Here is a 16,185-nt window from a genome sequence, read left to right as displayed (position 1 = left end):
TATTTTATTCTTTTGGCTGCTGTTGTAAATGGAATTAAAAAATTTTTTTCAGATTGTTGCTGGTGTATAGAAATACAGTTGATTTGTGTGCAATCTCATACCCTGCAATTTTGCTGAATTTACTTATCAGCTCTAGGAGCTTTCTTATGGATTCTTTGGGATTTTCTATATATAGGATTTTATCTGTGAAGTTTTACTTCTTCCTTCCCAATCTGGCTTTTTTCTTCCTTAATTGCTCTGCTATACCTTCCAGTATAATTGTGAATAGCAGTGGTGAAAGTGGACACCCTTGTCTTATTCCTAATCTTAAAGGTAGTTTTCAGCCTTTCACTATTATGCTTGCTGTGTTTTTTTCATAAATCCCTGTATCATGTTTATAAATTTCCCTTCTATTCCTAACGAGCATTAGAATTTTACCAAATGTCTTCTGCATCTACTGAGAAGATTATATGGCTTTCTTCTTGTCATATTAGCTTGGCATATTTGATTTTTATGGTGAACCACCTTAATATCCCTGGAGATACACCTCCATACTACACTAGTCTCTTCTTTTTCATTAAGGTCTCCTTTGCATTTAGAATGGTCCCCCTGCAAGGCAGTAATTTTTAAAGTATCCACTTTATTTCTGTATCCTTTAAGCCTGATGTACTACTAGAGTACTGCTTAGTGATCTATCAACTAAAGACAGACTTTGGGTGAAAGAAGTCATGGATACCCCACAAATCAAAAATTGGATTAGACTACATGTATGCATATGACCCCAGGAAAAAGTTATACCAAAACTGTTCCTCTTCCAATAGGATTAATTTCCATTTTTAGTATTTCCTTCATACTTTGTTGTAGAAAAATATGATAATCTCAAGTACTGCTCAACTGCTGTGGATGCTGACACCATGAACAGCGTAAGGGAGGCTTGCACTGACACGAAGCACAAGTGTGACCAGTGCTTCAATTGCTGGTTTGCCGAGAAGTTCCTCAATGGGGACCCATGCACCGACCTCTTCAAGCACTCAGCAGTGAGTTCAGAAAGCAATAAAGGAGGAGATTCCTATTGAAGGACTGGAGGTTCATGGGCATGGCAAAGAAAAGACTGAAAGTTCTTCTTGACCTTGACAGTCACCTTGAAAATGGACTCCTCATATCGGGAAATTGAGGACTCTGGATCGTGTCAATTAAAGCTGTGAAGATAGCATGGATTTGATAAATTCAGGAGGGAGGAGTTTCCTTTCCTCCTTGGTATTTTCCTCTCACTTGTAGAAAATGATGAACCATCACTCTGAGATTTCTGGCTTTGGCATCTCAGCACACTAAATAATGGGATTATTTGGGATTATGGTTGCAATATTTGGTCTGGGATCAGGTTTTTGTTGTTGTTTGTTTGTTTTGCCGTACACAGGCCTCTCACTGTTGTGGCCTCTCCCGTTGCGGAGCACAGGCTCCAGACGCGCAGGCTCAGCGGCCATGGCTCATGGACCCAGCCGCTCCGTGGCATGTGGGATCTTCCCGGACCAGGGCACGAACCCATGTCCCCTGCATCGGCAGGTGGCCTCTCAACCACTGTGCCACCAGGGAAGCCCTGGGATCAGTTTTAAATATATCTTGTATGTAAATGCTGATAAGCTCGTCAGGATGACCAAGGTTGCCTAACCTCTTGGGCTATGCTTCGAAGGACATTCCGTACACTGTACTGGGGTTACTGTTCATGGAAGCAACTGGTTAGGATCTCTCTTTTCTCTCAGGGAGCTAACGCTCTAGAAAATCAATGCTTGGGAGCACAGTTTTATTTTTATATAGTAACTTAATTGTTAAGATTGCTGATGGACTGGGTGAGCCAAGAGAAAGACAGCTTTTAACAGTTGCCTACCTTAACAAGAGGTGTCAGATCTTATGTTAAGATGTGAAAACTTCAAGAACAGTGTGGTGAACACCATTTCAGAGCTCATGGTGTAGTTCAGGAATTAAGATCCTTGTAGTAGCTAAGGAGGAAGATCCTAAATGGCAAAGATTTGTTGTTGCCACCTTTCAACTTAAGTCAATGAATTAAGTCAACCTGTATATGATAAAAACACCAAAATGAGGCATCTGGTTAAATGTTGGGGGGGGGGTTGCTTTATCTGCCTTGCTTACCCACCTTGCCCTGTAATGCCTTTAATCATGAAGATGGAATAAACTGTAACATTTAGTTTCTAAAAAATAAAATAAAGTACTGCTCAAGAAGTTATCTAGATTAGTGCCTTCCAAAGAGGACATACCAATCACAACAGGGTACGAATGTTTATATCAACAAAATGATCTTTGCCAGTTTGACAAGTGAAATGTCTTCTTGTAGTTCAATTTTGTAATTCTCTTGGATGAGGCTGTGCATCTCTATACATGAATATAGTATTTTACAAGGGAAGCAGCTACAATTAGGGCTAAATTTTTTCAAGGCAACGCTTCGTATTAAGCACCCAGCATATCAAAGGTTTTTCTGAAAATAAACAAACATACCAGGTGCATTTATAATATTCTCTTAAGAGTTTATTATAAACTAGTGTCACAGGCCACAAGGAAGTAAAAGGACTATGTACAGCCTTACGGGAAACAGGCAGGGAGCTGAGGAGGGCCAAGATGAGTCTAGGGCCTTGGTGGGCGCATTCCCGGGGGAGGGGGCCCTGTAAGGGAAACCAGACAATCCGGTGAGACTCCGCGAACAACGGCTTAACAAACAAACAGGTGTGGTAACGTGGCCCTGGGGAATCGGGCCCACGCCTCTGTGGAGCTACTTCCATAACTCTGTGGCCAAGGTCAAAGAAGGCCTGAAGTAAGAGTAAGAAGTTTAGTCAGTGCCTGATCTGCAACTTGAATCCCCACCCTACCCCAGCCTCCCACACCCTGCAGTTATCAAATGATCAGAGGGGGACTCCTCTGGGGCTAACTGGGCTCCTTATGCTTATAAAGCTCATAAATGGAAAACCCGAATTAGAGACACAGTGGTCAGCAGGTTTGGCCGTGGGTTAACTTAGAGGCCACTATGGCTTGGTGGAAAGAACACTGGTCTGGACACTGAGCTCTCTGGGCCTGTTTCCTCATCTATAAAATGAGAGAGCTGATCTACTTCAGCATTTCTCAAACTGGAATTAAACAGATACACATAATAGTGTAGCAAAGCACAGAGCCCCTCCTTAATTACTAGACACTCCCAAACCAAAGGGCATAAGACCTTTGTTGGTCATGCAACAAAATGCATTATTTTACAGTGACCTGAGAATACTGCCCTGGACACTGAGCCCTGTGTACAGGGCTGCTCTCACTGTTCTAAGAGGGAGGTAAGGTCAATTTAAGAAATGCTTGTTCCCTCTTTCCTTTCTGGACAAAACTGTCCTCTAAGAGTTCACTTCCCGAGGCTTAAGGCCTAAAAGCCCAAAGGTATGGTCAAAATCCAATCTTCCCTCCATTGCCCATCCCAACATGGCTCTAGAGAAGGAAGTCAACGCAACTGCTGAAGGCACTTACCTCGCATCCCTGGGGGAGGGGGCCGCATGCCTGGTGGGGGCATGCCCATTGGAGTGCCTCGTCCAGGGGGAATCCCCATTGGAGGACCCATGGGAGGCCTCATACCAGGAGGTGGGCCCATCATGCCTGCAAGAGAAAAGCCCCAAGAATATAGCTCAAGTGTCTGTCTTGAAAAGGTAGCAGGAAACATACAAAACTGTCCACCAAGTTTTGAGACAGAAGGACCATTCCACCCTCCCAGCCCCTCCTAGCAAACCAGGACTTGAGCCAAAGAAGTGAGGCTCTTGCCCAGATAGTTCCACAGTCAGTCAGCCAAGCTGGATCTCAGAGTAATCCTGCTTAATTACACAAACTCATCATCAGTTTCAGTCAAGGTTATGTCTCATCATAAATCCAGCTAAGGCATCTTCTATCAATTAGCAAGGTTCTCCTCATGGGCTTCTCACCTGGAGGGGGTGCCCCTCGGCCCATAGGTGGGGGAGGACCCGCACGGCCGGGTGGGTACTGGGTTGGGGCCCCTGCAATACTGGCTGTGGCAGCAGCTGCAGCTGCTGCAACAGTGCCTCTTCCTTGTGGGGTCATCACCTAAGAGGACACAGGAGAGAAGTTAGGCAGAACAGTACAGTGCAATGCGGTGTCCCACTCTCCTCCCCAACTTGGTAAAGAAACAGCAGACACCAAATCCCCTAAGCTACAACTCGTGGCATCAGACTTCCTATTTAAAACTATGTGCCAGGGACTTCCCTGGTGGTGCAGTGGTTAAGAATCCACCTGCCAACGCAGGGCACATGGGTTCGATCCCTGGTCTGGGGAGATCCCACACATGCCGTGGAGCAACTAAGCCCATGCACAGCTACTGAGCCTGCACTCTAGAGCCCATGCACCACAACTACTGAAGCCCGTGCACCTAGAGCCCGTGCTCCGCAACAAGAGAAGCCACCGCAGTGAGAAGCCCGCACACCACAACAAAGAGTAGTTCCCGCTCGCCGCAACTAGAGAAAGCCTGCGCGCAGCAATGAAGACCCAACGCAGCCAAAAGTAAATAAGTAAATTTTTTAAAATAATAATAAATATATAAGTAAATAAAAAATAAAACTATCTGTCAGAGAAGATCAAGCTTGAATGCTCAATTCCCATTTTCTAGGCCTAAGTTAAGTATGCCCAATCCAAATTAGATAAGGCACTTGCATTTTCAAGTAAGACTGATAATAGGTTGCAAGAGCTGTAGTACAGCTGACCTTGAACATGGATTTAAGTGCCAGGGTCTCCTTATCCGCAGATTTTTCTCAATACATACTACAGTACTACACACAATCTTGGTCGAATCCTTGGATACAGAGCGCCAACTGTAAAGTTATATGCAGATTTTCAGCTAAACAGTTGGCATTCCTAACCCCTGCATTGTTCAAGGGTCAAGAATTCAAATGCTGTCATGGAAACACTTTGTTCCAATTCAGTTGGCCAAAATACTTTTTATACACCTCTTTACTTTTTTTGCCCATTTTTTGGCCACACCTCGCAGCATGTGGGATCTTAGTTCCACGACCTGGGATTGAACCCATGCCCCCTTGCAGTGGAAGCGCAGAGTCCTAACCACTGGACCACCAGGGAAATCCCCTGCATCTTTAATAGTATCAACATTATTTTGTAATAGCAAGTTTTCCTTTTTGCTTGACTCTGGGACCATATGTGAAGCACAGTGAAATACTGAGAGCCTGACAATCATAAGTTGATTGATCACTCTGGACTCTTCCCAAACTGTGGACCCTCACTCTATCCTATATTTTAACCACCAGACGTTGGTACCCCTTCCCCAACTCCTCACCTGTTGGGATGGCCCACCAACCCCACGGACCGGCCCAGCAAGTCCTGCAGGGGCCTGGGGCATGGGAACACCAGCTGGGATTCCTCTGCCAGCAGCTCTGCCAATCCCTGGGCCCCCAGCAGCTCCAGCAAGTGGCACTCGTGCAATGCCAGTCTGAAAAATAAAGATACATGTTAAAATGCTTGTGGCCTAGAGATTTTTTTTTTTTTCGGTACACAGGCCTCTCATTGTTGCGGCCCCTCCCGTTGAGGAGCACAGGCTCCGGACGCGCAGGGCCAGCGGCCATGGCTCACGGGCCCAGCCGCTCTGCGGCATGTGGGATCTTCCTGGACCAGGACATGAACCCGTGTCCCCTGCACTGGCAGGCGGACTCTCAACCACTGCGCCACCAGGGAAGCCCATGACTTTTTAAAAGTGTACAGCAACTGGAAAAATGTTTACAATATTAAGCAAAAAAGCAGAATGATATATTACATACCTATTACATGTTAAGTAAAAAAAAAAAAAAACATGTGGACAAAAATTAAAACAAGGTAAGAGGATTATTCCTTTAACAAACAATATATTAAAATGAAAAAGGGGAAAAAAATTTGGTTAGATCCTCTAAAGCCTCTTCCATCTCTAAAGGTAGGCTGATGTTAATGAACCAAGACTGCCTGGAATCAAATGCCAGTATCACCGCTTTCTAGCTGTGACACCTTGTGCAAGTTACTAAACCTGTCTGTATTATCTATAAAGTGGGAATCATTTATCTCAAAAGACTGTTATAAGGATTAAATCAAATACTGAAGGTACCACAGAGCTTGGCACATAGCAGATGCTTAATAAACGTTAACTATTATTCTATAACTGTACAAGAAGTACATATGTATTCTACTGTTTGGAGTTATGACTTTTTACGGTCACTAAACTGTCATCACATTAAGAATTGACCCGGATGGCCTTAGATGCCTCTTCTGTTGACTCACTATGTCCACCAACTAAAGAAGAAGGGAGGGCTTTCAAGTTAGAAACACTCAAATTCTAGTTTCCTACTTCTTACTTGCAAGGTAACCTCTTTAAGATTCTGGTTTATTATCTGTAAATGGGGGACAGAAACCAGAGGATGCCTGTGAGTACTGCAATGAAAGAGAGAACCCCACACAGAGCCTGGCTCAGGTGGGGCCTCCCTTGCACAAGGTTCCTGGCCTTGCACTGGCTCTCTGCTGACTTACATCTTTGGGAGGTGGTCCCTCTACTGTCATTGAGACCAGGTTCTCCCCTCGAAGTAGCACCAGACCAAGGACTCGCTTTTCTTCTCTCTCCGCTTGTTTTGAGTTCTTTGGTCTAAAGACAGGTTTAGGAGAAGGAACAAAAAAGCAAGCATTAGAAAAAGGGTAAAGTTCAAGTTCACCTACCTAAGGACACTCCAAGATTTGTTTTACACTATATCTACTGACAAATGGTACATAAACTTTCCCTAAGACAGCTCCTCTGGACAGTCTTCACAGGCTGAACTTGTAACCCCTTAGGTGGTTGTCTCCCGTGCCAATAGGATGTACAAACCAAGAGACAGGGTAAGAGTCAAGAAAGCCCAGCCCTGGCTCACTCATGTAGCCACTGTGAAAGCCTTTCCTCAATCATCTCTTCTTTGCTATTACCCTTTTCCTCCCTCTAGCTTAATGCCTCACCAGTGCCAGAAGGCAGCCGAAACAATTCCTCAGTCAACTGAATCCCACTCATTCCACTTACATGCAGTATCCTTCTAGTACCAATTCAACCCCACAGGCCTGTAACTCCACCCCTCACCTCACATTAGAAATAGAAGTTATAAAGGAAAAGGTTAAGAGTTAACTACATAGAAATTACACCTTTGTCCTCAAAGAACAAAAAACAGAAATCTCCAAACAGCAACAACCAGAGAAGTATGAACAAAATATAAATGAATGTAAACCAGGAAAAATAACCGCAAGAAGATGGGGAAAGGAAAGGAAAGCCACAGCCAATATCCTAAAAATAAATACAAAATACCCTAATTTTTTAAAATAACTTAAAGGTTTCATTTTAGTGATATTTTATATTATATTAACAGTAGTTTTCTGTGGGTGCCATTTTTTCCTTTTTTTGACTTACCTATATCTTCTTATTTAATAAAAGCATGTATTGCCCTTTCACAATTTAAAAAAAAAAAACCTTTCTGGGTATTTTAAGTTTTTTCTCACATACTTTTATGTACTTTTCATAAATATTTTCTAATAGACACTTTTTAATTATCAGAATAAAGTTAGTTTCATTTAAAAATACAGAAGAGAACAATTTGGAATAGTTCTACACTGATCTGTTGGTCACTGTCTAATGTGTACCTGGCACTCGGCCATCTCTACCACATTTTCTGTGCTGTATTTCTTGACCTCATGCCACAAAGAAAACAACTGTCCCAAAGAGAATCAAAGGGAATTCACAGCCACTGGCAACATACTATGGACGCTGCACGTGACAAAAGAGAGCTGGATGATCATGGAAGTCATGTAACTTCTCTGGGCCTCAAGATGCCTTGAATGTAAAATAGGATGAAATGCAAGACCACATCTTTTAATAGCCTAGAAGCTTAAGATCTGTGAGTCCTAAGACAAGGGAATTACCTAATAACTTATGGAACTGTATTCTCCAATTGTTTCTATAAATGCCAACAAAAAATCACTGGCCCCAAACCCACAAGGGGAGCTGAGCACTTACCCTGAAGAGGGTCAGAGGCTTCTTAAAGCAGTTTCAGACCAGGCTGCACTGGGAGAGCCCTTTAGGCTACAGCTTTACAAATAGGCAATGAGGCCAGAAAATCAAGCTCTCCCCCCTTACACACCTGTGGGGAGAACATGAGAGCCCTTTACCCCAGTACTCAGGGGCACGCAAAGTCAGAGAAACAAAAAGCCTAGCAGCCCTCCTTACAATTTGTACTCTGCTAGAAGTAGAGAGCAAGACTAAGGAAAGAGATGTCTTAGTGTCCAATATCCCCATTTTAATCTGCCCTGTAAAACAGGAAAGTAAACCAAGAGGAACTAGCTAGCTACATCACCGCCTGTCACTTGGCCCGCCCACCCAAACCACTCCCCATCCACCCAATCCCTCCCCCCACAGCCCACTCCTCACTTGATCTTCCTGAACTCATCACAGTCACAGAGGATCAAATTCATATGCTTGTCAAAAGCTTTAAAGGTGCCAATGAAGATACGGCCATCTTGCAGGATGCACCTCATCCTGTAGTCGATGTGCTGCAGCATCTTGCTGCTCTTGCCCACGGTCTGCAAGGAGAAATCAGGAAGAATGGGACTCAGCTCTTTTAGACCCACATAGCCCTGGTCCTTCCTTAAAACTTCTGCTGCAGCCTTCTTTTCCATGTCTGTCTTTCTCAGTAGTCTCAGCTCTGTCTTCCAGCCACAGACCTTTCCTGGGAATTCTCTCACATCACCCTGTTTTCAATCCTGAGCTGTTATTCTTCCTTCCCTTAAAATCATCTTTCTCGTATTACAATTGCCTTTGTCTATGCTGTGTATGTTTCAGGGGTGAGAGGGTAAGGTGGCTCCAAACTAATGAAACCCGAGTATATCAGAGATTAGCCATCTGCCATTGTGTAGATTATAGGTGCTGTGGAACACCAACATCTCATTAAAAAGACTGGGTAAAAGAGCTGGAATGGGACTGGCACTAAGAATCCAATCAATGAAGAGCTTGTTATCAGAAAGGAGCTGATCAGCTTGGAAGCGAGAATGGAATCCCCCAAATCAATAATTTGTTAGTGTGTCTCCAAGACTACCTTTAGGAGAGAAAAACTTTCTGGTGCTCAGAGTGCTAATGAGTTTGAACACATAATGAGAATATATAACCTGACATACTCCTTAATTAACCCAACAACCTATTCTGCTTTATAGCCTGGCTTCCAATGTAGTTTTGGTAAAATAGAGAGACTATATAGACCTCACAATGAGAATGTCAAGTGCCCTTGGCAGTTACACTTCTCTCTAGAAATAAAGGACCTGGCATCTGCTTTGTTTCATCAGCCTCCTATCAGTCTGACTGGTATAGGCCAATCCTAACTCATGCAAGGGCCTTCTAAGTACCAGGCACTGTGCTTACTATTGATCTCTGTGAGCTTGGACGAGCACAGGTGCTCTGAACCTACAAATGCATGGATTGGAATCTCGACTCCTGCCACCCTGAGACCCAAGTTATGTGGTTCAGTCTCTTTCAGATGACCATTTTAACCCAGCTGTAATCACAGCTTCTAACCACATGGTCTGAACATTTATGGTAACATTTATTGGTCCATCTGTCTTGTACAGCTAATTCTTACTGGGTGCTCACTGGCAGGCACTGCCATAAACACTATTCTCTCACTTAATCTTTAACATCAGATTTTACAGATGAGGCCACTGAGGCTGTAAGAGGTTAAGCTGTGTTGGATGTTAGTCAGCCTGAATCCAGTGCCTACTCTTCTAACGAATTCTCCAAACAATACCCTACTAGGTTTCCCTGCTTCCAATTCACCCAATATATAACAGCTACCGAACAGAGTTATCTTTCTAAACACAACTAAGTTCATGTCATTTTGCTGGTTAAAATCCTTCAGTGGCATCCCTCATCACCAACAAAATTAAGTAGCGTGTAAAGCCATTAATAACCAGACTCCTGCCAATTCCTCCCACCTCATTCTTCCTTTTCCCCTCCAGGAACTTTCAATGGTGCTACCCTTCATGCTTTGTTCTGGCAATCCTCCGGATCTACACTATTCCCTCCCATTTTCGCTGGGAAAACGCCTGACAATCTTTCAGGACTCTGCTCCAGAAAGCCTTCTTACCCCGCCCCCCACCGTTACTTTTACTTAATGCTGAATTACCATTCCGAATTATACTATCCATGTCCCCAAATAGAGAGTGAACTCGGTGAAGTAAACATTTCATTGTGCAGCCCTAGGGCCTGAAAAGTCAGACATACTCAAACATACATATATGCTGAACAAACGAGTTGAACTTTTCCTCCACTCGTTCATCCTCCGTTCACTCCTCCCCATCTACTAGAACCAAGACTCTAGTTTCAGACACAAGCCCTTCCACCTCTTTCCGCAACTCCTTCTCGGACCCTCACCCGCCTTCACAAGTCTGAGTCTCTCACCGGGTCTTCCCAGTAACCCTGCGGCGCTAGTACCTGCTCCGACACCCCAGACACACACACACTCATGCTGCAAAGTTTACTCAGCGCCTACGGGATCCCAAGCACTATGGTCACAGCGGCGTGGAGGACCGCAACGCAGTTCTAACCTCTCCTGCACCGAGCGACCCTGGCCTCGGACCCTCATTTCCAGCCTTCCCCTCCCCCACCCCGCCGAGCGACCAAGGTCCGGGTCTTCCCTGTCCCGACTGAGGGGCCGCGGCGGCCGGGGCCTTCACCGCCCGGAGCAGCCAACCCACGGCCTCCTTCGCGGTTAGTCGCGCTCCCCACTCCACAACAGACTCGGGAGCTCCCGCGCCGCCAGCCTGTGCCTCCTCACCATGGTGGCGGTTCTGATGGCTCCGATTCCCGCCGGATTCGCCTCCGCAGAGGCCTAGAAGCCCGCCACTAGCTCGCTTCCCGCCGCCGCTACCGGAAACGCGACCGCGGGCAAAATGGGGTAAGGTAGAAGGCTGCTTCCGGTCCCGGAGCCAGTCCCTTGAGTTCCGGCCGAGGTGCTGAGCCGTGAGCTTAGAATGGGGCGGGGCTTCGGCGGGGTTGGGGGCGGTGCTAGCGTTAAACTGAATCGCAGAGGCTTAGGATCTTCTCTGTTGGACACCTTCCTAGTTTCTGTCGGTACGAGAGCTGCTCCTCTTCGCCCTCACCACCCAACCCCCCGCGCCCCAGCCCATTAACTCTCGGTCCTCATCTCCCACCACTCTACCCCAGCTCTGTCCTCTACAGCCAGTGTCCCTGCTTTTCCGTGAACTTAGTCGACCTGCTTCAGCTCCTTTGCATTTGCTGTTGCCTCTGCCTAGAATGCTAGTCGTCCAGGTATGTGCACGGCTCACGCCCTCACCTTCACGACTTAAGCTCAAATATTTTCCCACTGAGGACTTTCCTTGTCGTCCTGTTTAAAACTGCAATCTTCCCACCCATCCCTGTTTTATTTTTCTCCTTAACATTGATTGCTAACATACCATATATGTTATTTTATTATCCCTCCCCATTAGAATGTAAGTTCGAAGGGTATAGATTTTTCTTTGTGTATTGTTCATTGCTGTAGTGCCTAGAAGAACACTGCTTAGCACAAAACAAGGGCTTAATAAATATCTGATGAATGAATTTATCAATCCCATCCAGTCCCATGACTTTTGAATGCTACCTATATGATCGGGTTTTTCAAATTTATCCCTCTAGGACTTCCCTGGTGGCGCAGTGGTTGAGAGTCCGCCTACCGATGCAGGAGACACAGGTTCGTGCCCTGGTCTGGGAAGATCCCATATGCCGCGGAGCGGCTGGGCCCGTGAGCCATGGCCGCTGAGCCTGCGCGTCCGGAGCCTGTGCTCCGCAACGGGAGAGGCCACAACAGTGAGAGGCCCGCGTACCGCAAAAAAAAACAACAACAAAAAATTTATTCCTCTGACCCTGGGCTCTTCATTTAACTCTTGGCCTTTAGTAGACATGGATGTCTAATAGGTATACTAAATTTAATACGTTGAAAACTGAATTCTTGCTTCTATTCACTCTTCTTCCTAAAACCACTTCTTACCAGTGTTCCCCATCTCAGAAGTTTCTTGGTTTAAAAAACAAAACAACAGGGCTTCCCTGGTGACACAGTGGTTAAGAATCCGCCTGCCAACGCAGGGGACATGGGTTTGAGCCCTGGTCCGGGAAGATCCCACATGCCACGGAGCAACTAAGCCCGTGCGCCACAACTACTGAGCCTGTGCTCTAGAGCCCGGGAGCCACACTACTGAGCCTGCACTCTAGAGCCTGGGAGCCACAACTACCGAGCCCATGTGCCACAACTACTGAAGACCACATGCCTAGAGCCCGTGCTCCGCAACAAGAGAAGCCACCGCAGTGAGAAGCCTGCGCACTGCAACAAAAGGGTAGCCCCTGCTCACTGCAACTAGAGAAAGCCAACACACAGCAACGAAAATCCAGGGCAGCCAAAAAATAATTAATTTAAAAAAAAAAACCAAAACTTGGCAGCATCCTTGACTCCTCTCTTTGAGGAATTCCTTATCCCTGATTCAAAATGTCTTGAATCAGATTGTAGTCACCTGCTCCACTTCTACTATGCTAGTCCTAGGCACCATCATCTCTGTCTTGGATCACTGAACAAAGCCGTAACTGGTCTCTTTGCTTCCTCTCTTGCTCTCACAGCAGCCAGAGGGATCCTTCTATAATGTACTGAGATTATATCAGATGATGTCATCACCCTGCTCTCCACCTCCCAATAACTTCCCAGCACACGTTGGAATAAAATCCAGCCCTGAATCTCTCTCTCTGCATCTAACTTCATCTCCCTCAACATTCCCCTCATTCATCATCTTCCAGCCACACTAGTCTCCTTCCTGTTCCTCAAATCCAGCAAGGATATCTTCCACCTCAGGGCTTTTTAATCCTCACACCAGACCTAAAATGCACATTCTGTCACCCTGTTTCTGTCAACCCGTAGATGAAGAGATGGAGGATCAAAGAGATGGATTATCTTGTCCAAGGTGGCAGAGTCGACAGTCAGAATAGGAATATGGTGCCATTTGTCTCCTCAGTGGCTCCAAAGTTACCCTGCCTCCTAACATTATCACTTATGCACACACTTAAAAATTACTTATTTAGCACCTACTAAGGCTATGCACTGTTACTGGGATACAAAGTCCCTTCCCTGAAGGAATTTATGTTCTAGTAAGAAAGGCAGACAATAAACCAAACAAATAAGTATACAAGGTAACATTAGAGTGACATGAAAAAATAAATAAAGTAGGGTAGGGGAACTGAGAGTGATGGGTTGCAAGTTTGGCTAGATGGTCAGAGAAAGCCTCTGAGGAGTGGCATGTGAGCAGAGACCTCAGTCAAGTGAAGGACATTCCAAACATTTCATATAAAGGGAATCATGTAATATGTGATCTTTTGTAACTGCCTTCTTTCACGTAACATAATGTTCTCAAGGGTCATCCACGCTGTGGCATGTATCAGTACTTCACTTCTTTTTATGGCTGAATAATATTCCATTGTATGGATAGACCACTTTTGTTTATCCATTCATCAGCTGACAGACATTTGGGTTGTTTCCACCTTTGGCTATTATGAACGAGGCTGCTATAAACATGCATGTATGCTTTCATGTGATTATATGCTTTCATTTCTCTTGCATGTATACCTAGGAATGGGTCATATGGGTCATATTGCTGGGTCGCATGGTAACTTTAATCATTTGAGGAACTGCCAGACTGTTTTCCAAAGGGGCTGCACCATTTTACATTCCCACCAGCAGTGTATGCGAGTTCTGATTTCTCCATGTCTTCACCAATGTTTGTTACTATGTGACTTTCAGATTCAAGCTATCCTAGTGTGTGTGAAGTGGTATCTATCTCAAAGTTTTGATTTGCATTATTACCCTGATGACTAATGATGTCCAGCATCTTTTCATGTACTTATTGGCCATCTGTGTATCATCCTTGCATTGTCTTTTATTATTGAGTTGTGAGAGTTCTTTATGTATTCTAGATATAAGTCCCTTATCAGATATATGATTTATAAATATTTGCTCTCATTCTGTGAGTTGTCTTTTCACTTTACAGTGTCCTGCACAATAGTTTTTAATTTTGATGAAGTCCAATTTATCTTTTTTCTTTCGTTGCTCAGGCTTTTGGTGCCATATCTAACAATCTTTTACCAAATCCAAGATTTGGTAAGATTTAACCCTATGTTTTCTCATAATAGTTCTACAGTTTTCATTCTTACATTTAGATCTTTGATACATTTTCAGTTATTTTTTGTACATGACATAAGGCAAGAGCCAAACTTTATTCTTTGGCAAGAAGATATACAGTTGTCCCAGCACCATTTGTTGAAAAGACTATTCTTTCCCCCACTGAATGGTCTTGGCACCTTGAGGAAATCAGTGGACCACAGACACATGATTTTATTTCTTATCTCTCAATTCTATTCCTTTGATCTATATGTCTTTCCTTATGTCAGTACCATTGCTTTGTAGTAAGTTTTGAAATCAGAAAATGTGAGTCCTCCTAATTTGTTTTTCTTTTTCAAGATTGTTTTGGCATTCTGCATCCCTTGAAAATTCCATATTAATTTTAGAATCAGCTTGTCAATTTCCACAGATCAGGAAAAGGGGGCCATGAATTCCAGAGCTGGGGGTTAAACAAGCTATTCATTTGGCCTTTGTTTGGTAAAGTATTCCCAAGTTTCAGTCTAGATCAGGGATTTGCAAACATTTTCTGTTAGGAGTCAGATAGTATTTTAGGGTTTTGGGCCATATGGTCTCTAATGCAATTACTCAACCCAACCATTGTAGTATGAAAGCAGCTATAGACAATATGTAACAATGTGTGGCTGTGCTATGATAAAACTTTATTTATGAACACAAATATGTGTCACAAAATATTCTTCTTCTTTTGATTCTTTCCAATGATTTAAAATGTAAGAAGCATTCTTAGCTTGCAGGCCTTAAAAAAACAGGTGGCAGGCCAGATTTGGCCTTCAGGCTGCATTTTGCCATCCCCTGGTTTAGACCATTAAGTTTGTGTCTGGGTTCAGGGCCATTGCCCCAGCTAGTATTAATAGTAATTTTGACGTGCATTATTTCTTTGGTTTATCTCTGGGTTCACTGAATAACTGCAGTCAGAAGTTTGCGTCTTTGCCCTCATATAAAAACTGTACACATTCACATCTGTATCAACGTGAGTCCAGTGAGGAGACAGAAACCACACAGTAACTTAAATGGGAAATTTAGCAGGAAGAATTACTTTGCAATTATAGAAAAGTAACTGTAAATATTAAAAGAAAACCCTCAGCTAAGGGAGAGTACCTAAAGAAGGATAAACCTAGAAGGTTGTTTCCCTCCCCAAGGTTTGGGTTCAGCCCTCGCTAGAGAAGGTGTGGTTTCAGCCCACTGGATGGTGGAGAAGTTGGTAGGAAGGGCCAGAACTTTGCACAGGCCAGAGCTGGTCTGCAGTCGCCAGGCAAGTAGGAATATCCCTGTGGAGCACAGGCAAGCCAAGGCTGGTTGGCAGGTACACAAAGGGAGCCCAACATGCACAGACAGTCAGGGTGTTGATGTTGACACGAAGCCTGGACCATACAGTATCCGTGTCTGAAGGGCCGCAGCAAACAAACCTCTGGGACCAAGTCAGCCAAGACTGATGGGTGGGTGAGCAAAAGAGGTCAAGGTACTGCTATAGGTGCTGCTAGAAATGGAGGCTGAAAAGCTGCAAAAGCCTAGTGCACTTAGGTGCACAGCTTAGGCTGGGGCAGCTATGGGTGGCTGCTGGGGCCCTGGTGCACATGCATGTGGAGCTAAGGAGAGGGTCTGGGGAGCAACAATCAGGCTTGGGAGGCTCTGAGCCTCTGCACAGGATGAAGGTCCAAGGTGGCCCCAGGGTGTGTCCCCATGGTGCTGAAGAGAAGGTACAGGAGCAGCAATCTGGGCTGGAGCACAGGCCTGTGCTGTTGGGGCTCCTGAGCCACCATCACCTGGGTGGAGAGCTGGAGAAAACACAGGGTGGCCAATCGGTTGAGAAAGCTGTGTCCCTGCAGGCATTTAGCATGAGACAAAAGTGCACTGGCCGAGAAGCAGGGGAAAAGGGTACTCTCCAGGAGCCTGGTGGAAGAGCCACCTACACCAGGAGAGAGGACCCCTTCCTCCAGCAATGTTG

General features: G+C 44.9%; 1 protein-coding gene and 1 pseudogene across 2 annotated transcripts; one reads left to right on the top strand and one right to left on the bottom strand.

The window, feature by feature from the left end:
* The first annotated feature begins 893 nt into the window (after nucleotides 1–893).
* Nucleotides 894–1,107, top strand: LOC115847531 (TP53-regulated inhibitor of apoptosis 1 pseudogene; annotated as a pseudogene).
* A 1,403-nt stretch (nucleotides 1,108–2,510) lies between these two features.
* SNRPB (small nuclear ribonucleoprotein polypeptides B and B1) lies at nucleotides 2,511–11,001 on the bottom strand. Of its 2 annotated transcripts, none has more exons than XM_030847466.3 (7): nucleotides 10,842–10,999; nucleotides 8,447–8,598; nucleotides 6,535–6,646; nucleotides 5,321–5,473; nucleotides 3,942–4,080; nucleotides 3,496–3,621; nucleotides 2,511–2,798 (listed from the first exon to the last, which is right to left on the bottom strand). In XM_030847466.3, exons 1-7 carry the CDS (start codon nucleotides 10,842–10,844, stop codon nucleotides 2,788–2,790), a joined length of 696 nt encoding a protein of 231 aa, XP_030703326.1. In that variant the 5' UTR covers nucleotides 10,845–10,999; the 3' UTR covers nucleotides 2,511–2,787. The 2 variants fall into 2 exon arrangements, with proteins under 2 accessions (XP_030703326.1, XP_030703324.1); XM_030847464.3 differs by having other exon boundaries at nucleotides 2,516–2,654; nucleotides 10,842–11,001.
* Nucleotides 11,002–16,185: the final 5,184 nt, after the last annotated feature.

The sequence above is a fragment of the Globicephala melas genome, chromosome 15, assembly GCF_963455315.2.
Source record: "Globicephala melas chromosome 15, mGloMel1.2, whole genome shotgun sequence".
NCBI classification, from domain to species: Eukaryota; Metazoa; Chordata; class Mammalia; order Artiodactyla; family Delphinidae; genus Globicephala; species Globicephala melas.
Note: the sequence above shows the minus strand (reverse complement) of the source record. Positions and strands in the feature narration are given on the sequence as shown.